Genomic DNA, 27,397 nt, shown 5'->3' on the forward strand with positions numbered 1-27,397 from the left:
CATAACAAATATTTTTCAACACTTGTAATGTTACATCATATAACAAAATTGTTGACAGTGTATCTTTTCTCCAAACTGTTGCACTGGCATAAACCTGTGGTGAATACCTTCCACTACAACCAACCATAAGGCTCTGTAAAATCACTGTTAGCTATTTCATTCTTGTTTTTGAACTGGTAAAATATGTAACAGTTCTGTGGCCCTCATCCACTCCCATAGCTCTTGTTAACTTTAGGAAAAACAAAACACTGTTGTGTTTGCTTTTCGTCATAAAGCATCCCAACTGATCAAATGATTGGTAAATATTACTTAGATTAAAATGCTATTCAAAAATTAAAGACTTCTGAAATTCTGGATACCTTCCTTTCACATAGCATCTTTTTAATTGAGAAATACATGTGCAAAATGCCTTCAGAAATATCAAAGGATGATAATTATCCGTGAGTTTCCATCTCAGCATGACCTGAGAATCTTCTTTAAAAGGTCAGATGAACTGAAAAATCTACAAAACATTGAGGGTCTGTGAGAAAATGCCAAATTGGTCTTCAGTAGTAAGGATTAATTACTAATCAAGGAAGGAAGAACACATTATTCACGTGTTTTTTTCACGTTATTTAAAAAACTGATCTCTTCTAATTACGCAGACCAATTAAATGTTTCTATCTAGCACTGGAGGAGGGGATCCTCATGTAAAATAGAAGGTGTGGAATAAACAATATCAGAGTATTTTTAAATTTTGCTTACTTTTTTTTTTTTTTTTTTACAAAGTACTTACATCAAACTGCCTACCTGCCAGTATGAGGATAACAGGCAGGATTTAAGATTTACTGATTTAAGATAAAGCTTGGACATTTAGGAATGAGGTTTTATAACAAATTGAATGTGATAACAAAAAAATAGACTTCAGTATTCTGGGGACCTTGCCAGTTCCACATCCTGTGTTTGTATGAATTATGTGCATGTGAAACTTGCCAAATTCAAAGCCAACTTTTCTTTCTTTTTCTGTGTGAGAAGATTTCAGAAATATGCAAAATGCATTTTAAGAAGTCATTATTTTAATTTATCTAGAGAGCTAGAAATTATATCCCATAGTATACGTCTTTTTGTTCATTTAAGCTTAACTTTGTCTGATTGTATAAAAATAATTATGCAGATAAAATATCTTAGAACTCTTCTTCAAGGAAGAGAGGACTTCAAATTCATTTTCTTTTAATCACTCCTACACATTGTTTTCCATCATCTTTGCTTTTTAAAAATAACCATCATTGTGTAAAACAAGCATAACCAAGCATAGGATTATTTTATTCTTCATAAATTTTGACAATCATATTTTATTGTACTTTGTTTTTTTCCTTTTGTTTCAAAGCCATAAGAAAAACAATTCTGTTTTATTATCTGGAAGACTGCTCCAAACACACATGAATCAAAATTGGAAGAATTTACTGCTACTCTTGAACTTTACTTGTATTGTAATCGTAGCACTCCTTTTCAGATCTTTCTTATTGCTCTGCAATCACCAACAATTTGCACTTTTCTTTGCACAACTCCTCAGTGCTGCACTGTTGATGAAGTCCTGTAAGTGGCACTATTCTGAACCATTCCAGTTGAAAAAGAGCAACTTACTAAACCGTACAGCAATCCCTGATAGCTTTGTACTGTACTGAATATTGAAACAGAATGTATAAGCAGCAAAGTGGTCACTCTAAGCTGATACTTGAAATGTGAGATCTGTAGGTTGTATGCTGGCAGTACATTGCTAGCATCAGACTGTAGGTTAGCATGAACACAAAAACTGCAGCCTGCCAGGTTTGAGATTTGAATAATTTTTTTTTATCTTTTTCTGACATTCTCAGTGCCTTTACTTTTTCTTGGTTGGACATTTGCTGTACTGGCTTCAGGTAGATACAGTTATTGGGTGTTTGACAATATAGACTTGTAAACAATCTGCCTCTTGTGATGATTAATGCACACATCTCCAAGGCACATCATTCCATGTACATTTCCAGAGAACCTATCATCTGTAGCATTGGTTCCTTTAGCAACATTCAAGTTTACCATTTTAACACTTTCAAAATTATTTCAAAATTCAATAGGAAAACCATTATCAGCATTATCCTGGAGATAGATAAAAATTCCTGAAAATGGATAAACTGTTATTTTAATTAAATCCTGTAACATACATAACAGAATTTTGCAGCAATATGCCTGTTTTAGTGATCTGCCATTCTAAGCAAATGAAGATGAATTCCTGAGCAGGGATCACAGGAAAGCCTGAAGAATATTTATTTCTATTCAAGGTTTGACAGGATTGATGACTTAGATTTATGTTTTTCAAAGATATTCAAGAGAGCTTATACAAATGTGATGGAAGGCATGCTGCCTTGACTAAGGGTGCTAAGGGCAGTTTATTTTATGAATTTATGTTAAATATATATATATATATATATTTTAAGGAAAATTTTATACTTCTATCTAAAATATACTTTAGAACTGACTAATGAAGATCTGTATGAAAAACCAAATGTACTGAAACGAATGATTAACATAGAAATGCTTTTGTGCATCAGCAGGTGGCAGTAATAAGCCATGTTTTTTTCACACTAAAGGTACCGACAAGTTAAAGCCACAAGGTTTTTCTGTTTTTGCAGGGATTTCAGTACTAGCGTCAATAACATTCAGATTAACAAAACCAAACCTCAGTGGCATAACTACTTCTTGTGTGGACTGAAGGGTATTCAGGTAAGCCAAATTCATTTAACTTACGAAATTAACGCAGAAGTAAAATATGAAAAGCATATCTATTCACCTTCAACATACTTCCCTGCATCCTCTTTTTTTTTAATGTACAATTATTTGAAGAGAAGATATAAGTGGATTTGTTTTAAAATATTGCAGACTGGTCTGTTCATATTTATTACATACATTATTATAACAAATAGTTTCTTATTTAGTAAAGTCGTGATCAAACTCATGAATCAAGATGGCATTTCTATATTTTAAAGTAAAGAAGAATGTTTCCCAATGGAATCACGTTATTAAAGTTTGCTTTTGAGAGGTTCAGAGGCTTGTCTGCCAGGACACAAAGGTCATATTTTATTCCTTTTCCTCCCATGAAAACATTTTAAAAAACGCAATTAATTTCCATTAACGTTGGAAACCTACAACTCATGCTCAGCAACAGAGTGAAGCTCATGCAGTAGGCAAAAGTAAATAAACTGCATACAGAAGGAATAATCCATTAAGAATCACTACTTCTTCAGGACTTACAGTGTGGAATCTGAATGGGAATTTCAAAATTTCCTAAGTGAGTTAAGAGTACAGCTATGCAGGAAACGGCACACGTACAGTAAAGGCTGGAATGCTGAACAGACAGACATTTTCCTGTCTGCACACTTGAGTTTTATCTTCTCCTCTGTGAACTAGCCTGTCTCCGGACTGGCTTGAAGACTGAACTGCTTGTGAAACCAACTGCTGATCATCAGTATTGTCCTGGGAGGCAGCCTGAACTTAGAACTGGGGCTTGTTATAAATCTCACCTGCTCTTTGCAGGTGATTCATGGCCCTTTGAGTTAAAAAACACAGTAACTTCTCAACCTAGTGTCAGTCCAGTGACTTTCCTGGAGGGGCAGATGGGATAAACAGTGATGGCAAGGTCAGGTATCCACAGCCAGCTCAAATTATGGAAAAATGTGCTTTTGAAACTTGCCTCTAAGTAGGCAATCTACGTTACCCCACAGGATGGTCCATAGATAAGCACTGCAAACAGCCAAGAAAGCCTGCATCAGACCTGGCACTTATATCTTCCAAAGAAGATATTTGGACCAAATCACTTTATTATTATCCACAGCTCCTAAGTAGACCCCCCCTTACCCCCCACCATGTTTAGCACGCCCCTGCCCCCATAAATTACTTATGTTTGCAGTAACATGAGTATTCTGAATTTTGTATAGCTCAGTAATATGCATTTAAATTGCACTGACTCTAGAGGTAGAGATACAGATTAAGTTTCTTTGCAGTGTATCTTTTCTTGTATTAAGGCTAGCATGACGAATTGACTTGTTTTGCAGTCTGCTACTGAGATTTGTTTCCTAAGGACAAACTTTTACACTTGAAGGTTAATTTGCAAACCAGGTTTTCAGACTTTTGTGCTGGCAGAAAATAAGCACAAATGTTACAGACTTAAGAAACACTGAAATACAAGTATTTAGAGGGTCCAACGGGATAATCTGTTTATATTAAGTTGAACATGCTATCCTTTTGGGACAGAACTATTGCAGAACTTGGCAAAGTCCATTTTCATTTTTGAGACTGAAGTACATTTTCTATTTAAACATCGCGTGATAAGTTTGCAAGCTTGATTCACATTCAAGACAGTCCAGAAACTGTGGATCAGTTTCTGGTTACTCAAGCATTTTCTGTTTTTGAACAAGCCTGTCTAGTGTTCTTCATGAAGGGCAGAAGTAGTATTTCAGGTATGAATTCCCTTCTATTTGTAGAAAGGGATATTTTAATCTGAAGTGATAGCAGAAAACATTAAAAGAGCTGCTTTGTGTTTTCTGATCTCTACCTTTGGTATTTATGATTAGGAAAAGTAGAAATCCTTTGAATGTGGGCATTTCTGTATAGAAACAGCCATTTCTCTGATCATTGACAGTATTTTTCTAGTTTATCAACATATAAATCTGTATCAGAATGTAGCTATTCATATATCCTTTATATATATTCGAAGATTTTTGTATGTATTTTGCATGTTTTCTTCAAAGTAACAAGAGTGAAATTTTAGAGTTATGGTAAATTAAAAAAAAAATTAACTAAAGAGTAATTAAAAAATATGTGCACAGGATTTATGACTTCTCTGTTAAGTGTATCATCTGTGATAATTGATCATGTATGTAAAAATGTTTATTCTAGAAATAGCATGACAGATACTATCACTGCTGGTTCCTCCCAAAGCATAATGTCTTCCAAGTACCACTGTGGTTTTCTCAGTGCCAGTACCATGGGTAACCCAGGAGATAGGAGTATTTGGCCTTGAACTCAGGTAAAAGGCTACTAGTTCCTGATCAGCATGATGTGGCTGTCTAATACCACATGCCTGCATTAGAAGTAAGGCATGAGGTGGACTTTACACACTTTGGGATGCATGAAGTGAGGAGCTAAGGACAAAAGGACAAAAGTAGAGGTAACCTCTGGTACCGTCACCACGACAGCTTAGAGCTGAGCCAGTGCTGTAAAACCCACCCATGAAGCTTGGTAAATTCTTGGACATTTAGCCCACCCTGAATTCTGCTCAGGGTACAGTTCTGTCAGCCCATATATGTTTGTGTACAGGAATTGCAGACATACCTTTGGCTGAAGCCCTACCATTGGCTTTGTTCTTGAAGAATAGAATGAACATTTTGCTTTATTTTGAAGATACCAGAAGCAGGTCCTTGGTTCCAGCAACTTAGCAGAAAGATTCTCTTTCTAAGTATCAGATAATTGCAAGCCTGAGCCTGTCTGTACTTGAAACTGAGACTGTTTATTTTTTCATTGTTAGGAACATTTTGGTCTTAATAACCCAACTGGAATGAATTGTCTGCTAGATGGAACCATCCCTCCAAGTTCTGGTCTTTCTAGCTCCAGTGCTTTGGTGTGCTGTGCAGGACTCGTGACCCTAAAAGCTAATGGAAAAACCCTCTCTAAGGTAATTTACTGTAAAACACAAGAGTGTCAGCAGTAAAATTCTACTTAAAATTAAATATTGTTAATGCCTGTAAACATTAAAAACACGATGCAATTGTTTTTGCAAAGAGTTGTTGGATATAAACTTAAGATATTGCACAATTGAGCAAATATCTTTGGCCAAATTTTGGCAGGATTTGAATTTGGCAAGAAAACAGGCTTACATTAAAGCTGAAAAAGGAGCATTATTGTAAGCCTGTGTTTTGGACAACCATCAGGTCCATGCCTGGACCAGATGTGCTATCTGCAGGCCAGGACTGAGGATATCTGTGCTAAAGGACATGGACCACACCCCCGAGGCCTTTACCCTCTCCCTGAATGACTTTTCATGGCTCTAACAGCAGAGCATCTGTTGGAGGCCTGTGGAGCAGTTTTTTGGTGTTTTTTGTTTTTTTTTTTTGATAAATTATATAATCAGCACAAAGTAGAGGTAAAATTCTTCCATCTGATTCTCCTTATTTTCACAGTTTTTTTGGAATGAACATGCTCATAATGCAAAATGTATTCCTCACTTTTTTAAACAAACATTAGTCTAAAAACAAACCCCAAGTATGTGACCTGTTACCAATACAAGTGCTAGCAGAATTTGGCTCATGTCATAAAAATTTCTGGAGGAGTCATGGTCCTTGAAAGTGCCATATGGGAATGAAGTTTTCTCCAGTAAAAATGTCTGGTTAAGTGAAACTAGGATCTTAAATTAGAACATTGTCAGGAAGAGAAAAGAACAGATCTAAATATGACTGTTATGCATATTTTTGCCTATTGTCTAAGTAAGTCAGAAATTCCCAGATTATGGTACAAAGACAACTCAAAGTGGCACACGGTGATGGCAGCTGTTAACTGTGCTTGTATACAAGCACTTATCTAAGCCATAAGGTAAACAGTTCCACACAGAAAGTTTTTTCTGATCAGTTCTGGCTGGCTTCTCTGTGTGGTTATAGTTCCAATAATCTGCTCAGCATTAAGCTGTCCAACTCACACTGCACAGCTCAACGTGGGTGCTTCAGGAAGGTATCAAGTAGGGCTAAGGCAGCATGAAGCAGAGTTCATAAGGTGGGGTGGCTTTCCAAGAAGCAGGATGCAGCCACAGTCACTGTCACCTTGCTTTGTGTTGGTGCTACATATAGTCCAAAGGTAAGTAAGGGATTAGATGTTTAGCAGAGGCTGTAGTTTGTAAGGTGAGACACAGTGCAACGGTAGTTGAAGACTGGGGATCACAATTTGATGGGTGAGAGGTTTGCAGGAATAGGTTGGAGGTGACAGATGTGTTCCTTTTATACATGTGTACCTGGCCTGCCAAGAAGCTTCTGCTTTTGCGTAGGTGCTCATATCACAGGTCAGCAGCATCTCTGGAGATGGTAACCAAATGAGCTAAGCTTGGGAACTCCTGATCAAAGTCATAGGAGAGCATGTGTTCAGAGAGAAACTGGGTATCTGCGAAGTCCATAAAACTGACAGGGGTTAGAAAGCCCAACTTTTACTGTGTAGTAGAGATCTGTAACTGGAAAACCAGAAGCCAGGTTTCATTATTCCAAGAAATATTGCAGAGCTTTCTTCAGAGAATAAATGATACAGTGTGTATCTTGAGCTGAATTTACCCAAGGCCTGTGAGTAATCAGCAGAATTATGTCAGTCTTGTTCTTAAAAAAAGGTGCAAAACTCTCTTTAGCATTTTTATAGAAACTTGCAGAGGAACAAAAGGAAGACAGGGACTACACTTAGTGTTTCCTTGTCCTCATGTGTCCCAAAATCTCTTTTGCTTGCTGGTTGAAAAAGGTGCTAAAAGTTAATGTTGTGTCTCAGATATAGTTGTGCATACACAAGATACACAATCCCGCATTTTTGCCAGGAACTCCTGCTGTCTGCAGCCAGATATTTCGCACCTGTGATGAAGAAGAGAGCAACTCATCTACAGATGAGGATTCCCAGTAGTCAACATAGGAGCAGTCAAGAATGTATCCAAGGTTTTATGTGCTTAGATAGACACAGAAGGAGACTCCACCACTTCTTTGGGCAGCCTGTTCCAGTGCTCCATCACTCTTACCGTAAAGAAGTTCTTCAGCATGTTTATATGGAAATTCTATGTCCGTAACTGCACTGTATAAGGCAGTGCTTGTGGAAGTATAAATTAGAGCATCCTAGGCCAGTCAGCCCTCAGAAGCATAAAAAGTGGTGACTTCTACGGTTCCTAATTCATCCTGTTCTGGTGTCAAATGCAGCCCATGCAGGATCCAGGAATGCTGTCTGTGTATTGGCTGGGAGCCTCCTCATGGTAGTGGACTTCTTAGCTGATCAGAACTGAGGGCATTCCAGAAACCTAATCAGGACCTTGCATTTTTAGGGATCTGGATATTTGTTTGCTTATTTTTATGGAAGAAATGATCACTTTACCCCTCAATCTATTTTCAGATACTTACATTTTCAAAAGTTGTAAATAATAGTATTTATAAGTAACAACATTTGGTCATTGGAGTGTACTGTCTTAGTAATTTTATGAGAAAAGATTGGCTTTTTGCCCCTCATTAGTCTGATGAACTTAGCAAAATCTTAATACTATGGTCCACAGCAGCAGGACGTAGAACTTTTGGCTTTGGAATCAAATTTGGCTGAATGGTAGTGCTTCTGTAGCCAAAAGTATGAAAAATTGACCTTTTACTGAATGGAACATTTATCTGTTTTGCTTCTATGAAACTATTTTTATTAGAACATTTGAGTTATGTGCTCTCTTTCCTGATAGATGTAAGTTTTAAATAGCAGCTGCAGAGTAAAAGTTGTTGAAATTTAGAGATTTTATGAGATAACACTTCCAGTGTGAAGTCTGGTCCTAGAAGATTAAGAGGCCTAAAAAAACCAAGCTCCAACACAAAAAATATTGTAAAAACATACTTAGAATTTCATGGTGGCTTAATTTAAAAATAGCACATTTTGACACTGGAAACAGAATCAGGAAAAAATATGCTCTCTAATTATTGTGTGTAGCAGTCTGCAATAGGGCATTGTTTCAGTCTGCATACAGTATTTTTTAAAAAACCCATCACACACATACACAATAGTTTAGGGAAAATACTAGTCTAAGACAATTCAGCCAGATGTGCAGTACTAACCAGTTGCAGCAGTGCAATAGCATTCAAACAGCAAGATGGAAAATTTAGAATGCAATCTTTAAAAAGAATCCATTTTCCTTCGTCAGACAGGATACCAGTCTGAGACTGCTGGCATCACTGAAACAACGGCAATGCTCAGTATTGGCATTTGATTTTAAAGTGATTTTTATTTTACTGTTACGAAATCAATCTTTTGTATATCTTTTCATCGGAAAAAGATACTTTTTGTAAAGGAAACAGAATAATGCTCTAAGTTGTCCCAGCTTTGTGTTTCACGGTAGGAACTAATGAGTACAGAAAATCATTTAGTACTTTTGAATAATTAGATTTACTTGAAAGATGTGACGATAGTGTTGCTGTCCAAATGTTAAATCTTGTGGTCCTAAGTTCTCTTCAGGCACCCTAATATTTCTTTTCTGTTGCTCAAGCCTGGGCAGCTGTGCACACACTTATTGCAAAAAGTACATCAAAACTAAATAAAGTTTATTTAATGTAATGTAAAACATTGAGCATAGGAAGTTTACTAGTTGGAGTGTGGGACTTTCAAAATACTCAATATTGACCTCTATTTAAACAGTTAAATTACCTGGTAATGTCATTGATTTCAGTGGGAGAAGAAAGGGGCCATCATCACTCTGTCTTGTTTCTGAAACCTGTGTACAATAAAGGAAGGATACGATAATTTTTCTGACGCACAATAGAGTTTTAATATCTATGTATTTAACAAGAAAATCTGAATATTCATATTGAGAGTGTGACTTTGAAGTTAATAATGTGTGCTGATAATTCTGATTAGGATCATTTTATAATGTTGCTGCACCGAAAATGTTTGATAAATCAATACTGAGGTTATTTCTATAAGAAACTCAAGTTGCTTACACAGAGAATGGCACGTAGCTGCTGTATTTCAAAGCGTTGGCAATACTGAGAAATGCTAAAGATCCATTCTCCCTATGGATTTAAAAATCAAGGTTCTTTGTTAAATTTGACTCTGTGTGTTTGTAATCAAGGGGAAACAGAGTACTTCATAGCAGTGGTAATCAAAGGCCGTAATCTCTCATCAACCAAATTGATAATCTTTTATTTGAGCATGTTAGAGGGCAGACAAAGTCAAGCTAAAATTGCTGTGGTTATGAGGACATTCAGATGCTATCTGACAAATACTTTCTTATTTCTGAAAAAAAGAATGCACAATTGCCTTGCAAAACATATATGAACTTCAGCTAATTGGGATTTTGTATGCAAACTGGAAGCAGATGGTAACTTCTATCAGGCTGTTCCTAGTCAAGAGCAGATATTAAAAATAAGAACATTCCTGGTAGTAGAAATAACCTCAGAATTGGAACATTATTCTGTAATAAATGAAACAGTGCCGTATATTTCAGAAGGTATTTCATGCATATATATTCAAATAAAACACGCAAAGATGGAAAAAAAAATCATATCTCATGACTTTAAATATGCCTTAAGTGACGGAGAATGTTCTCTTACACTTAAATGGTGTCTTCTCACTTTTCAGCTCAATCCCTGTAGGATTTCATAGAAAGTCTACTGACTTCTAAATTTGCCATGAAATGACCTCCAACTCAGACTTGTAAGGGGAAGTAGCAGAATGAGTCTGACTTTTCACATGAAACCAGACAAAATATTAATGAGAGCCATTACTGTATTGCCACAGAGAAACCAAATGTACATACAGGAATTTTGGCTCAATAGATATTGAAATATCAAATTAATCAAATTTCCTCGCTGAATTGATTTTTTTGATCACTGAAAATGTCAGTCTAAAAATAACTCTTGAATGCATTTTCTTCATAGAGCTTCCCTTCATGAACTGTAAACTTTAAAACAGGAAGAAAATTGGTCTTTCACTTTAAAGATCAGCAATCATGATTCCTGTCTTGTTACATATAGAAAATGTAGCATGTTTTACTGTGGCTGGAGTGAACTTACAAAAAATCACTGAGGTAGATGTAATTTAATGCTATCATTTTATAGAGAAGGCTGCTTTATTTTGGTTGCTGTCATTCTGGGTTTGTATATATCGAGTTTCTGCATAATGTAGGATAAGCTGTTCCAAAAAAATACTAAGCAACACTAATTCTGTTTTACTAACAAATATTTGCCTGTCTCCTACTCACTAATTGTCTTACTCTTTTAAGGGGTTTAATCTTACACAAGTTTACTTCTTTAAAGGTCTGTGTGAGATTGAAAGGGATTGATCACTGGTATGGAACATATTGACAGTGACAGTTATATAGGGACAAATTCTGTCACAGTTTACATACTGTCCAGACCCATTGCACTGAGTGAAAATCAGAGCAGTTGGCCCTTGGCCTTTGGGAGCAAGGGGACTATTAAAGTTGAGTCTCCCTTATCTGTTCTCACTCAGATAATTCTTCAGAAGGATTCTATTTTTGGAAAAAGTTTGTAAGTGAATTTTGTTAATTTTTATTACACATTTTATACCTGAACATCATTTAGGCATTCGTGGTCATTATTAATAGCATCAAATTGAAATAAACTAAACTAAATTACGGAGCAGCAGAGAATCAAGTGAGCTGTATTGGGTGGTTTGTAAGTTATCACACAGCTGAATGGTCAAACATAATACAGTGTTGGATTGTGCCTGGAAATAGTCAGAAAAATACTTTTATCAGTTCTTCAGCATTTTTGAAATACTCAGTTGAAAATTAAAACCTGAATGTTAGGTGTTTCATATTGAAAAGTAAACATGCAGAGAAAAATACACACCAGTGAAAAGTATCATTTTACTGACAATCCACGTTTGCCATTAAAAAAATAAAGAAACTAACATAATGCAGAGCTATTGATGAGTTCTTATTACAAGTAATCTCTCTATCTAGAGTATCTACACATAAGGCTACTAATAATAAAAAATCACAACCCTTCTTTGTCGGACTAAATTATATCCCCACTAATATGATTTCCTAGATAGACTTTCTGCATGCTGGATAGGAAATCTTGTGGCTCAAAGATAAAACAGGCTTAAGTGGTAGTAATTTCTTTCCTTGTAACCCAAGATTGACTTGTTCCTTATCAGGGAGAACCTTAAATTGTTTCCAACAAAAAGCAGAGGTAGGTAGTAGAGCTCTTAGATCAAAGGCATGGCTAGGCCTGCACATGGGAGCCAGTTGCCTGATAGACAAACTTGTAAGTGCTGCCTCCTGCAATAGGATACATTCTGAGCATAATTTAGAATTAAGCTTCTGAAAAGAATGAAGAAGAAGGGAACGGCCTGAAAAAGATATGTTTTATGTATTGTTAGTTTTCACTTTTTCCAAGTGCTCCAACTAAAGTTGTCTAAAACCTAACGGTTCAGTTTTGAAACTCTTGAGAGACAGCAGCTTCCTTAAATAGATTACTGCTTTAAATATACCTTAATGCTTAGTGGTTTATTGGGCAAGTAAGTGAAAAGTATGCACTGTGACTCTACTCTGATTGTTGTTGCTTTTTATTGTTTTAGTTAAGCATATTCTCATTTAATGTGCTGTATCTTTTATGTGGGATAAACAGCAAAAATGTTAAGCTTAGTATCTCCTGTAACTCACTGATACTAAACATTCCCCACTCATGCACAGCCAATCTGGCTTATGTACTTGCCAACAGATATAAAAGTACTGCTTGTGTTTGTGTGCATCATATTGGGTCTGGCTTCAAAAGTTGCAATATTTCGTGTTTCCTGACAGATCAGCAAAATTTAACTACCACCAGCTACTACTACTGCCATGTTATGCTCATCCCTTCTCATGTGTGCAGAGCCTAAACAGACCAGCTGTACAAAACAGCTCGATGTTTAAGTGCATAGAGCAGGTATAGGCAAAGGGACTGTAGTGGCTGACATGGTCACAAGCTCAGTGAAAGAGGTGCAATAATAGTACTGAGGCTGCATTATCCTATGTCTGCAAAAACACATATTGACACAGTTTTTGTCGCTCATTTGCCACATAAAAATTACAAAGGCGCAGTGAAATTTTGTCTCCGATAATCTTAGGAAAACTGGAAGTCTGCCTCTGTTCTTTCTTAGAAAACAAGATAATAAACCTGAAAAAAAGTTCAGAGAAAAGCCATGTGGATGATTACAGGTGATAACAGAATGATCTGAATAAAAGTGCTAGAAATCTTTGAAAGATTGTACTTTAAAAAGAGGTGAGAGAAGTCCATAAAATATTAATGCAACTGACGTAGTGGATAGGATTCAATTGTTCATTGTCTCTCACACTGTAAGAGCCAGAGTTCAAATGAAGCTAGCCAGGAGCATGTTCAGCATCGACAAAAGGAGATGCTTCTTTACCTGAGAAGTTGTGGAAGCCTTTGTTACTTGATGTGCCACATGGGAAAACTTTGGATGGGTTAGAGCAGAGTCTGGACAAGTTCATAAATAAGAAATCCATCACTGTTTAGTAAGAGTACAGACCTCATGTTCAGCTCAGGAAGCTGTTTATCAAAAAATCGGGCACTGGGGAAACGTCTTCTACACTTGGCCTTTGCTCAATAGTAAGAGCCCACTTTCAGATACAAAATACTGAACTAGATGTGGATTTGGTCTGATCCGCTGTGTTTTTTTTATGTTAACATATGCTATATTTATCTGCATTTTTATTCTGAAACAAGGTTTTAAGTTGGTTTTAGCTAACTGAAAACCTGCTACTAACTCAGGAGCATTATGTTATACTTCTTGGCTAGTGTTAGGGTTTGGGAGGGAAGGAGGAAGGGTACATTAAATATATTGCTTTGCTTGTTAAATAGTGCAGGTGACAACTTAGGATTTATTGTCTACATGATATATGTTATTCACAAATGAAGTTCTGGTCTAGCCTGTCTTGTTAGAACAACTTTCCTGGGAGAATAATAAATCTAGAGGGCAGTAGCATATGGATCACAGAACAGTTGGGACAAGGAATTTCTGATTCATCTGATGAATTAAGTCATTTGTTTTTAGTTGAAATGCTGCTATTCAGACCCAACTGTACTTTGGTTTCAGTATCTTTTTGTTCCACTTTTCATTACTGTCACCTTAAAAAGATCTTAAGCCCAACCGGCAGACATTTCCCTGATACCATTTTCTTTAGAGAAATAAGCTGCAATACTGGAAGTAGGGAAGTCTTTGAATTCTTATTTCAGCTTTGTGACTGATTCACATGACTTTGAATATATCATGTAAATATCTGTACTGTGTCTAAATTGAAGATAACAGGAATTATAGGAATGCTTTTAAGGTAAAGTATGTAAAATTCTATGAAGACTTAAATTAGGATTTATTAGTGTTTTTGAAATAGTGCTTTAGGGATGGGAAGATCAGGCTCGTGTCTTAGGTGCACAGAACTATTTATATTCTGTGGTTAGCAGAAATTGACCTCACATATGGATCAGAATACATGGGATAGAAGTACAGTCTGTGTGCAGATGGGGTTTAGTCTTTCAACAGTATTCCTTGTAGTACCTCATGAAAAAGAAATGTCTGCTTCTACCAAGAACACCTGATCAGGCCCTATTCCTGCTACTGCAGAATTCAGTAGGAACTGTTTATTTTATACGCGTTGTAGTTGTCCTTTTAGCCCTAGTGGGGAGTGGCTGTTGCCTCTGAGCCACTGCCTGGCAGGTGGTGCTGTGGTGTAGCCTGGGGTGAGTTCCCCCAGATCTGGCTGTGAGAAGTGAGAAGTCCGAGTTAGCTCTGCAGCAGCTGTGGTACAGCCAGGGGAAAGAAGGTCATGCATGCCTAGCTACTGTTCAGACATACACTTGGGATCTTGAAAATTGTGCAGTGAAATCTGGGATCTGAGAAACTGTATTTTTACAGGTGAGACCTACCTATAGTGAGAGATGAACAACAAAGGATTGAAACAGCTCCTGCCCAAGGTCTGGGTGTTGTGAGTTGAATAGAAACGAGGCATTGCTCTGAGACAGGCACATGTTAGTTCCTCTCACTGCAAGGTTCTGGCACTTTTCTTCCTTAGAGCAGTTTTATGTGGTTGCCTTAAGTCAGAGAACGCAAGTACCAAGATATGCTCTTTTTTTTTTCTTTTTTTTTTCTTTTTTTTTTTTCAGTTTCTAGGAATGATCAAATGTATTTATAAGAATCCCAAGTAGAAATTGCTAATTACCAAGAAAGGGAAGATACTCCTCATCTTATTGAGGAAGTAGAGCCATGATGAATTAAAAGGACTTTTCCTGAATCGCAGGAAACTTAATGTGGAGCTAGAAATTGAGCCCAGACTTCCTGAGGTTCAGTTCACTGTTTTAGTCCATCCTTTTCCAAGTATCAAGTATGTACACAAGACTCTCCAATTTAATCTCCATATTAGCTTCCAGTGCTACAAGTCAGTTCGTCTGAACTTTGCCCTCTCATTCATTTTAGCAAAAAGGCAAACATTTGGCCATTTGTTTCAATAGTCAGTAGAAGCTGTTTTATATACAGATGACGCTTCCCCTCCATTCACATGCTTCTCATCCTAGTATTAGAAGGCCTGCCTGTGTCAGCAAGGGCCTGTTTAAATTAGAAACCAAATCATGTTTCAGGGAAGCCTTGGGCTGTCTTGTGGAGAGGATTCTTCTCAACCCTTGCCAGTTACTACTTGGTGGTCCTGCCAATCCTTGCTGAGTTTCAAAACAAAAGTTGCTCAAGCTCAAACAGCACTGTTAGTCCAGCGTACGCAGCTGGATGGCTGGTGAGTTGGGACGGAGCAAGGCCCAGTGCTTAACCAGGCACTCACCAGGCCATGTAAAAGGACAGGAGAGTGGCACTGTCCTAATTGTTAACATTCCTCCTCTGTGAGACTTTTCCTGATATTTGTTTAATAAACCCAGGCTCATAAAGTCTAAATGATTTGAGCAATCAAGTGGTTGCCAATTTGGATTTGTATATGAAGATGACGTGCAGCCAGGCTAAGTGAAAGCTGAAATGCTCCACTTCTGACTTCTGCAAAAGCAGTTGTGCCCAGGAGTGGAACATACAGTGACAGTGCTTTAGGAGATGTGCTTCAGGCCAGGTTTGCAAAGCCACACCTCCTATTTAATTGTACAACACCAGTATGCTGGTATGGTCTTCTTCAGCCACCGTGAAGAAGTTTCTGTTGCTGCCAGTGAATAATAATCAACAACTCCAGTTTGATGTCTCCCGCCAGTTGCAGGAAAAGTCAAGGATGTAGTAATGCTCTGTTCTCAGAGACAGGTTCTGCAGAACTGTCTGAAATATGCCTGCATTTCCATGTCCCAGCAACAGATGCTTGTAAACAGGCACTCCTTCACACGTAGGAAGGACTTCATCCAGAAACTGCTTTGTGTAAAGGTTTGTTCTTCCCTTCTGTGGAGCCTTGCCGAGAATTTTCGCATGAAGTGGAGAAAAAAAGCAGCATCACATGCATTACCATTGCAGAATTATTTCCAACTTGTAGTGAAGCAGGGACAAATGCGGAGTGGACGAAGAGGTCTAAGGTTCAAACTGGAAATGGGACTTCTTGCTATGAATGTGGGACAAGAGAGGAAAAACAAATGCTGATTAACCTGATCTTCAATAAAAGACACAGAGAAATTATTTTCACTAAAAAGTAAAAAATTAAAATGAGTAATGTTTTTGTATGTTAGGAAAAAAAGTATTATCTCTATTTCAGTTCATTTAAAAAATACACAAAGGAAAAGCAGCACAGAAAAGAAGAGCATTTTTGCTGCCTGGACTTTCCATGTTCTGTCATTAGTGCTCTTATTCTTATGAGTGGTCCTTTACCCAGTACAACATCCATATGAGGTGAACAAACCCTTTTGGTCTTTTCACCTGTATAAGGGGATCTGCTTAAACAGAAACACCAGCATGAGTCCCTGATGACGACTCAAACTCCCTTGATGTTTGATTCAGAGAGATGTAGTCTGCATAGTTTTAGAGTAATTTGTAAATGTACTTTTGATAACTTTTGCTTATCAGCTTGAGGTTTATTGACCATAACTGCATTGTGATCTGAGTAAAATGGTTGTTAGTGCATTTGCAAGCAGCTCAGCCTGATTACACTGATCTAAGCACCACATTTACAACTTCGTCTGTGGTGCCATTACAGAAATTTAGTGAGCCAGCAGGAAGGCACACTGCACGTATCTCACTCTTAGCAGGCTGATTTACTGCCTCTGTCTGCTGTCTTTTACAGTTCTGAACTGGCTAATGTCCCTGCCTTCCTGGTTAGCTTGTTTAAGTCGTGTGATGCTTCATCTGGAGTGAGGAATCTGAATCTGACTTTGCCACCAGACTGAGAAACAGACAGCAACTTTATTTCAAAGTTCTTTTTTCATCTTTCCTGTGGTTACCTTGCACTTAGAGAAACAAACTGGTATGGGTCATGGTATGGGAATGTGTGTGCTTTCCTTTGACTTTCTTCATTCTGAAAAAGTCTGTGTTCTTCAGCTATTCTCCACGGCTTCTCTGGTGTTCTGTTTTGACTTGGCCTGATGGCTGAAAGCTTTCCTGTAAATTATTACTTTTGACAGTTATGATAGTGATATTCCACACTCCCATAGTATCCTCTGACCTTCAGGTATCAGAATGCACAAAGATATGCCTAAAATGTCACAAAAGAATGTGAATCACATATACTTACAAATTATGTCAGATAAACAATGTAAGCGGAGTACAGTATCTCAAAGAGAAATGACAAGCATCACTGATTAGAGTATTTACAGTGAGAAGGGGTTTCTGAGTTAGGTTCAATCCATAACTTCTGATTATTGACTTGGTGCATTAAAACAGTGTAATTTGCCATAATTCTGTAAGCTAACAAGATAAGTGCACATATGGATTCAACTAACAAATCAACAGAATGTTAGTTATTGGAGTGGAGGAGTGTGAGGTGAATGAGGAAGGTGGGTGAGGACAGCTACTAGTGTTAAAAATCTAAATAAAATTATTCTGAGAAGCTGACTGTGGTGGGTCCAGTAGAGGCTGCATAGTTGATTCCCTTTTTCTTTAGAATAAAAGGAAAAAGAGGCCATGTGGCATCCTGGCTCATACCAGCTTCTACTACTCAGTGTGTGAGAATGGTCTCAGAGCTGTCATTATCTCCTTCACTTTCTCTTTAGTTCGTATGCAAACAGTGCAAAAGTATCATCATTAATGTTGGCTGAAGGTTCACACTTAATGTTGTTTTTTTTTTCAGGTGAAACTTGCAGAAATTTGCACCAAGAGTGAACGTTACATTGGCACAGAAGGTGGAGGAATGGACCAGTCAATCTCTTTTCTGGCAGAAGAAGGAACTGTATGTGAATCTTTGCAATCTAAGCCAACAGTTTAACATTAATTAATGTAAACAACAATGTCTTTATATGTACCTGGAGAAAGACAAGAAACTGGAATACCTTGGCAAACAGGATAAGCACCACTGCAGATGAAATAGGAATGATATGTATAATCTTGTGTACAGTTGACTACGACAGTTTGAAGGACTAAGATGGTAAAAATTAGAAATGGAGAGAAGGAGAAAAGATGTGGGGAAAGATGCATGAGGTCCAGGTTCCACACTATTCAGCTAATTGATCAGTGAACTTAGAACACTTCCCATATAATGAAATATGAATAGTCGGTATGCCTTGTATTCAGTGCAAATGGGATAATTATTACAAAAATGCTTTCTTGAAACTTTTTGTAACCAAACATTTCTAGGAAGTTTTGCCAGGTCGAGTTAGAAAGACAATGGAGATTTTTTCCCCAGTTCTGCTAATTCCAGAATTGGCTGAATTCTGTTGTAGAAGGTATTTAGCTGTCTTAAACGCAGTGACAGAAGGTGGACTAGCTACAACATGCAGGACCTGCCAAGTTATCCACGAGTGCTTGCAGTTGAATTTACAATGGTGTTCATCCACGGTTGCAGAAGGCACACAGGATTATGAGTGTTCAAACCTAAAATGTGTCGAAATACATTTACTGAAATTAATGTAGCCTTTCATAGGAGACCTTTACTTTGCTTAAAATTTAAAGTAATTTTATTATCTGTACAGATTTTGTGCCCTAATGGTGTATCTTGAATGAGTTTACATAGAAAATAACCTATTTTTGGTGTAATTCATCATGACATATTTCTTTTCAATTTCACATTACCTGTGCCTATGCTACACCTTTCCTTCACACCTCATACTGCTCCTAGTAAACTGAAGGAAGTTGCATATTTTCCTGGCATACACACAGAGGATCATGTAAGGGGCAAGTTTTCTAATGTATATTGGTGGTGGTCAACAAAACAAAGGTAAGATTAAAAGAGAAATTGTGAACCAAGCAGAAAACATCTTTGCTTCAGTACAGTTGCAGATGAATGCAGTTCTGGCCACCCATTTCAAAGAAGTTACACTAGAACTAGACAAATTGGAACATTGGCTGAAAAATTTAAAACGTCACCTTGGAAAAACAGTGTCTTGGAGGGCGGTATTTTGAAGCTCTGTAAAATACTGAATGGACAAGAGAAGGTAAATTGAGAATGCATTGTTTTTCGTAACCAAAGAACTAATAGAAACACAATGACATTAACAAGCAGCTTGTTCAAAAACAAACAAGGAAGTTGTTTTTTCAAAGCATTCATTGTTAAATTGAGAAATACCATACATTCTGGAAGACAAAAGTTTAAAAAGGGTTCAAAAAGGACCTTCTTGGATGTGCTAATAGAGCATTGGCCTATGTGTGTCTATTAAACAAAATGTGATGAATCTTCCAGTAGAATAGCCATAACCTTTCCTTATGGGAAGCTGGAAAAATACATCAGAAAAAAAAGAAAAAAGAAAAAAGAAAAAAAAAAAAAGATGCTTTATATATGTCTTATTTTCATATTCCTTCTAAATATCCATTTAAGGCTACTGTCAAAAACAGGAGACTGGACCAGCTCAGAGGTACATTCTGAATGTAGTAGCTCTTAGAGGGTATACTGAAATGTAAGCAAGCTTGTCTGTCTTGATAGTAATTTTGTGACGTGGTCCAGAATCTCAATGGCAGGGAGTAACACACATGCTGTACATAATGTACAAGCAGATTTGTCATTGTTTATTCAGCACTCTAGATGCTCAAGGAACTCTCTTGGGGTGAAAAATGCCAAAACCAGTAAAGACATCCTTGCTTGCAGAGTTACAGTCTATACTAAGTAGCGAAAGCAGGGCACATGATTTACAACTTATCCTAATGAGAAACCAGATGTGAATTTAATCTCTTGATTACATTACATCCTGAATTATTTAATTAATGGATGCCTAGCTTATTCCATGAAAAGGTCACAAAATGTTGGGAACATCTTGCATGGCCTATGTAAAGCATCTGTGAGGCAAGACAGTCTCTTATCTCAGAAGAAAGAAGATAGCAACTACTTTTTATATAGTTTTATTTCATTTCTCTGATTGTTGGTATGTAACACGATCACCATCTCCAGTCAACTCTACGATTTTGGTAGTATCTTGTACCTCAGTGAACTAAATCTTCTTGATTTAGTTGAAAAATAGAAAAATAAGGGGGAGACAGATATTGGAGGAGGGAAGGGAATGTGAAGCTGCTTGATTCTCGTAGCACACACATTAGCTTCAGCCAGGTCTGGTACTTTTCTGTAGATCAAAGGAAAACTGTTGTCTTAAACAGGCAAGAAAAATAGGTTGGGTGGGGTTCTGTGAAATGCTGAAGAAACCCAAAGACTTAATGGAAACATTTTAAAATCCAACTACAAGGGAAGGGGTTGAAATGTATGTGCAACTCAGCCAATGAGGTTAAATCTCTTTTCTTGCTGTTTCATGTCAGTTTCCTTCATTAACTGTCCCTGGATTTCCAAGAGAAAAAACATGCAAATTTGCATTTGATTTATAGAACTAAGTGCACTGTTAGCTAGTAGTAAATTAAAACTAACCAGTCATTTTTCTTTCGATAGGCCAAGTTGATAGAGTTCAGTCCTCTGAGGGCAACTGATGTTAGACTTCCAAGCGGAGCAGCGTTTGTTATTGCTAACAGTTGTGTTGAAATGAATAAAGCAGCAACTTCTCATTACAATATTAGGGTAATGGAGTGTCGTCTGGCTACAAAGGTAACGTATGGCTTATGTCAAACTCTAATGAAACCTTCATCTAAATATGTGCTTTTCTCCACTTCTGACCAATCATATCTTACTTTAACACCTGGCTAGATGCTATGTTAAGTAGCATTTTTCTTTCCAGCACCAGACACTTCCATCTCTGCAGAAACAACTCCTGCCGAGTTTAATGGAAGTGCAAGGACTATGCCCTTATATAGAAGATTATGTGATTTTAATTCTATTTAATTTATTTTGTGTTATATTTGAATGGAGGAAATATGTCTATTTTTCGGCAAAAAATACTCAGAGTTAATGAGATAGACTGTTTCTAATTAAAACTGAATAATGACAAATAATGGAAAGCAACCAGTGTGGTCACATGTTTACATGTATATATGGCAATAGATGTGTATTTTCGAGGATTTAGAAGACATCAAAGCTACTAGTTGGAGGCCTGGAAGTAATATTGGAAATGCTGAATAGCAGCATGCACATTAGTGTAAAACCTAGCATTTAAGTTAAACTGCCTGTTTATAGTTGGCAATTATCTCTAAAATATATGGAATCTGAGCATGACAAATCTAAGTTCTACTTTAATTGTGGATTTTGTAGATCATACATTTGGGAATATGAGGATGTAGGGTTTGATTTGAGTCTGTTATAAAAATACAGTGGATTTTTTATTAAGTTAAATGAGGACTAAGCATAAAGATTCACTGCAATTATAACCCACGTGGAGTGCCGTGTTAAAGAAACAAATTTGGGTCACATAGTGTAGATGAAAGTTTTAAAAAGTACAATGTGTAACTTCTTGTCACAAACCATTTGGCCAAAATGACTCCAGTACTCAATCTAAACAAACAGGTACTTTAAGAACCTGTTGCAGAATGGTTCTGTGAAAGAAAATACCATAGTTAATGTTAAATAATGAAAAAAAAACTGTTGAGTAGCTTAAAAGATACTGACAAAATGTAATGTAAAATATGATAGTTTGGATATTTTTACAGGAGGGAAGTAAAACAGGAGGCTTTTAAAATGGGATTTCAACTCAAGTATGAAAAACAGCTACATTTTAGGTGTATGTTAGATGTGGTAAAAATAATAGCACCAATGAGCATATTTTAAGTTGTTGTCATTGAAGTTAAAAAGACTCCTATGCGTTTAGAAAAATGAAAGTAAGGACCTCTCCATGTGCTAGATCTTGCATAACTGATAAACATCAAATTCAGGATAATTGATTGACTGGATCTTTTAGGAAGAGTTTATTTTGGAAATTATTACGCACAAAGAGCCTTTGGAGATGATATGTTTTGAAAAGCAAACTATAACCGTAAATGCCTTAATTTGGAAGACCTTTCAAGGTATTGTTCTATATGCCATTTTTTGCAAATCGAATCACAGTTTCTAAATTGCTTTAAATTATTGAGTCTCTTTATTAAAATGATGGCAAGGAACAATTTTAATCTTTTTACACTACTGCTAGCTATGATGCAGTCTTTAAATAGATACCTTTAGCAGATCCATGACTTTTAGACTAACAACATACACCTGTCTATTTTAAAACATATGCTACCCAGATGGAAAGTTGCACACACTACAAAAATATTTTGAGTCAGGAAAAGACTGTCTTTAGGAAGAGGTCACAGTGGGGTGAAGGAGGGCAGGTATGTAAGAGGAAGCAGGGAAGTCATTTATGCACCATTAAGCTAATGGAAATATGAAATAACATTCTGGGCTTCACAGTTGTGCTTTACAAGAAATTCTCATTGGGTTTTTCTAGGATGGGCTTTTTTTTTCTTATTCCACATTAGGTCATTCTAATATTTTTTACTTGTTTGCAGAAAGCTCTCTGTAAATAAAGATGCCAACACCATGTATTTCTACTGGCACTGGTGCAGAGTACTTTGATATCAATCTGTCTCAGTAAGCCCCTGAACATCCTAACCTGTCCTTCTCAGATTCTGCACCCTTCGCTTGTAGACAGTCATTCATTTGTTACTTCATTGGTTCTGGGGAGCGTCTTCTTTTTCTGTTTTTGCTGTCATCTCTCAATGCTTTCCTGTGCACCATTAAACAGTATGTTTAAAGTCAGTTATGTTCCTCAGAATACTCTCAGTTCTACAGGAAATTAACTTATACTTTATGTATCAGAGCACTTGTGCAGTACACACTGCAGGATGACTGAGCATTAATGCATGCTCTGCAATCCCCATACTTTACAGTGTGTGGTTCACTTCAGCTTCAGCTAGAGTGGAGCCAAGAATTTCTGCAACTAGGATGCCATGTACTTATTCAGCTAATGTTTGCTAAATGTGGAAAAACACTCAGATGGTATTACAGAAATGTAAAGTATAAGAAAGAGATGTTGCTATATAAGGGCGAAGCATTCCTATACTTATTCTAGTCAGGCTTTCTTTTATTTATATTTGTCCCATCATTCTCTTGGTCCAGTGCTCCAGTGTGCCTTTGTTGAACAATAAAAGACAATGATGACTACAGATGCTATATCCTGACAGTTAAGAGCCAGCTGGATGCTGTTCACATCTTTAATCCATCTAGTCAGAGATCAGCAAGAAAATATCCAATTCTGGGATCAGTACTGGGTTTACTTTTGTACATTAAATAGATGGGACTGTTCCCATCTCTGTTCTGCGTCCATTACAATTTGAGCTGCTGCAGATAGATATTTGTTAAAAACAAAACAAAAACATTTCTTTGCGCATAACATTTTTTCCAATGCTGTTATAGTTGAAACTTTGTTATAAGCAACATGAAACTTTCCCCAGCAAGGCCTGCTCAGGGAGCTGAAGGGGTCAGTTTCCATTTGGAACGTTTCACCTGTAAAACTCAGCGTAGTTAGCTTTTCTAAACTGCAGCATCTCCACTGAAGAATAGAAATGACAGTAGATGCAACAGAACATTTGACAAATACTTTAACTGGATTATTTATTTTACAAGTAGAAACATTTTTGTTGCCTTGTAGGACATTATATTATTTTTTTCTAAATTCTTATTTCTGTTTAACTTCTGATAATAAAGTCCAGGGGTTGCTGAAATTTAGGATTACAATTATTAGGGAAAAAAATTCCAATTGCTTAGTATCTTTAAATACTTTTAAATTCATATCATAAATACACACCAACACAGGAGTTACCAAATATTTAAATAAAATAACTGAAGCAATAATTGTTATTGTAACTGATCCATAAGCAAGCTAACATACCGTTATGTTGAGGCTATAGAGTTCTAGAAGCTCAGTGTCTTTAAAAGTAAGCCAGAAACAACTAAATCAGTCTTTCACAAGAAAATTGTCTCACCTTGATTTCTGCATTAGTCACTACACACTGCTGCTTCTTTCACTACCACTGAGCACAAAACTGTTTTAAATGGCGTCAGAGTCATATGATTAGGATTTTGACTGGATTTTGTCCTGCTTTATTAAGTTTCACATAAATCTTAGCAAGTCACTAGATGGCACCAAAAGTAGTTAACTTTTACGTACCATAATAAAGCAAAACTGGAAAAGTTCCTGCAACAGTACTGCTGGAGGAGAGCAGGAGGGAGAGAATCTACAGCAGATAGCTAGGCAGTAGATCTGCTTAAACAACTACCTCATGCTCCAACTTCAGACAAAGCAATGTAGATACTTTTCAGGCATGTATGTGAATCCCCTGATAGTTTTAATACAGGAAGTTAAACATGTGCTAAATTGCTTCGCTGGACTGAGACCTAAATGATTTCAAACCAATCTTACTCAAACCCACTGTTTATTGAAATGAATAACAAGACGCACTGGGTGAAGTCTGGGCTCTGTTGATGAGAAGTTTTAACTTGGATTTGAGTGGGAAAAGGATTCCATTCTCTGATTTTGCTCTAATGCTTTAAACTCTCTGCAAACATTCAGCCTAATCTGGTACAGATAGAAGCCTAGATCTCAATTAAAATGATGAAGAATTAGAGGCAGTGAATGCAGTCAGATGATATTGGCACTTTTCTGCTCATCTATCTCGGTATTGATCTGTTGAAACTAGGGTGTTGGGCTCCCACAGCGACCACTTAACCTGGTTCTATCATTAATAATGTTAAGAACGTTCCACCTCATGAAAATATGAGGCAAGTTTTTTACTCAAGTTTTTTCATTAGACACAGGGGAACATCATCGCATGCCTCAACTTTCTAGAGAAAAACCTCTTTGACGTATTTCCTTCTAGGATTCTGTTGCATTAAAGTAACTGCCTTCAACTGCCAAGAAGTCAGAAAGATACATTACGCATGACCTCATTATCTGGAGTGGAAAAAACAAGGGTACCTATGACTAGTTAGCACAATGGAAATCATATAGGAATGGAACAGATTCCAACTAACACATCATAACCTTCTTATAGGGCTCAAAACTTTAACTTTTATGTTTAAAAAATGGACTTATTTAAGTTTACATTGAACGCTGCAGTATGGGAAAGGCTATTGTTAATTCTCTAGTACAAATATATATTTTAGGGCTATTATGAGAACAGTTTGTAGTGTCTTCCCTGAGTTCAACTATAGAAGCATCTTAGTTTTCAATGCTAGAACAAATTATAACAGTATAGAAACAGACTCCTTGGGGACCTGCAGTGTTACAATACTGTAGCACTTGTATAAGCAATAGTCTGAATGTGGCTTGGAAATTTTAAAAATTGTTTGAAATGATGACATCCAAAGAAAAGGAGGAATCACTGATTTGATATCATATAATGTCTCACTCACAGACATTTTATAAATAAATATCTACTGTGCAAGGATAGAAAGTTGTGGATAATTCCCAATTAATAAGTAAAAAGAGCATGTGGGTCTTAAAGCTACTAATGGATAATTTAGTGTTAGTTTTAACCTGGGAAGCACAACATGTTTTGTTTTTTAAATTTCAGCTTCTCTCAAAGTCAAAAAGTTTGGACTGGAAAAAAATGCTGAGACTCCAAGATGTGCAGGCTGGCCTAGGAGTCAGCCTGGAGGAAATGCTGACCATTGTCGAGGAGGTATTGCATCCGGAGCCTTACAGCACAGAGGAAATTTGTAAATGCCTGGGAATTAGCCTGGAGGAGCTCCGCTCTCAGATCCTGAGTCAAAACACGCAGAATGGTAAGCATATATGAAATACTGTTCTTTGCTTTACAGTGTTTGTGTTATATAAAATAGCTCTTTATTAATAAGTGGCGCGCAAGTCTCGCCAGAATACTTCTCCAGAATCTTGAGAATCTAAATAGTAGAATGGGTACACAATGGAAGAAGTAGCAGATTAGATTTTAGATTAGCCTGTGCTAGTTTAGAGTCACCTCTAGGTAGATTCAAGAGAAAAATCTTAACTTAGGCTTCCTTTTTAAGCCGAATCTCTAACAAAACCAGACATTTTGGCTGGTTACAGCATCAATCAAATAAGTCCTGTTTGCTCACTCTGGTGTTCAGGGCTAGCATAGGTAGAGACTGTGTTTCTATTTTTGAATGGACAAATACATTATCACTTCATAAAACCTACGTGAGGATGCAAGTCTTCTAGGTCACTCTTTCCTGAGAAAGAAGTTCCTGTTACTGTATATACATATCTATCTATCTATCTAGATCTAGATATAAAAATGTTGGTGCAGGTAAACAATTTACTATGTAAAGTATTTCCCATATATTCTTGCACATGATTGTACCATGTAGTTTTGATTATCGGCACCAATGACTTCTAAAAGAAAGAATTGTCTTAGATGTATATAGTAGGGTTGCTAATAGTACTTAATAAATGGAGCATTTATGAAATCGTTAATTTGCATTCATAGTCATTTCCAATTTAGATTAGAATCTTGCTTTATGAATTTTAAATAACCCAGACTTCTTTGTTTTCACTCTGTGGCTTTAATGCCTCTACTGTTTTCCACAGCCAAATTATATCCTTGCCAAGACTGGTTTCAGGGAGGTATATATTTGTTGCATGTAAATCAGTAACATATATATACATACTGATGCATATATTTTAAAAATATGCACATCTGGAACAACTGTAAATGTTATACATTGACCAGGAACCAGGTCCTGAACCTATAACCTTTTTTGCAAGCCAGTGATATCAGAGAGCATAAAATTATCTTAGTGTCTAATTACATTGCCAGAGGGCTACAGCATGGAATATGGTGTCTTAACCCAGCTCGTTACCTTCATAGGAAGAGCTCTGTTAACTCTGTGCTGTACATACAAGAAGAATAGGCTGATCTATGTATGTGCACTCGGCAACATTTTCATGGGAAACCACAAAGTTCTGAGCGTACTGTGCTGTGCCCTAACTCTCCCCTTCATGAAGGTGTACAAAACTCACAAAGCTGTTTATAACCCCCATACCTGGTTTATAAAACACAATTCTACAGTTCTGTTGAACTGAATTGTTTTTTACAGATTGTGTTTTTCCACATCCCTTCAGAAAAAAAGGTCTGGATAAAAAGTTGAAACACAAAAGCTGCAGAAGAAACTGAAGGAAATGTTATACTGGGGCTCTGAATAGTGTTTGCAGATGTTTGCTGA

General features: G+C 36.8%; 1 protein-coding gene across 2 annotated transcripts in view; it reads left to right on the forward strand.

The window, feature by feature from the left end:
• Positions 1-27,397, forward strand: part of GALK2 (galactokinase 2) — a 50,103-nt gene that overhangs the window by 6,574 nt on the left and 16,132 nt on the right. For both annotated transcript variants that reach the window (XM_085234004.1, XM_010717426.4), the window contains exons 4-8: positions 2,649-2,739; positions 5,540-5,686; positions 17,987-18,085; positions 20,720-20,872; positions 25,768-25,978. In XM_085234004.1, coding sequence (XP_085090130.1) covers positions 2,649-2,739; positions 5,540-5,686; positions 17,987-18,085; positions 20,720-20,872; positions 25,768-25,978 — 701 coding nt within the window. The remainder of the gene's footprint in view (positions 1-2,648; positions 2,740-5,539; positions 5,687-17,986; positions 18,086-20,719; positions 20,873-25,767; positions 25,979-27,397) is intronic.

Source organism: Meleagris gallopavo, chromosome 12 (assembly GCF_905368555.1).
Source record: "Meleagris gallopavo chromosome 12, MGAL_WU_HG_1.1, whole genome shotgun sequence".
Classification (NCBI taxonomy): domain Eukaryota; kingdom Metazoa; phylum Chordata; class Aves; order Galliformes; family Phasianidae; genus Meleagris; species Meleagris gallopavo.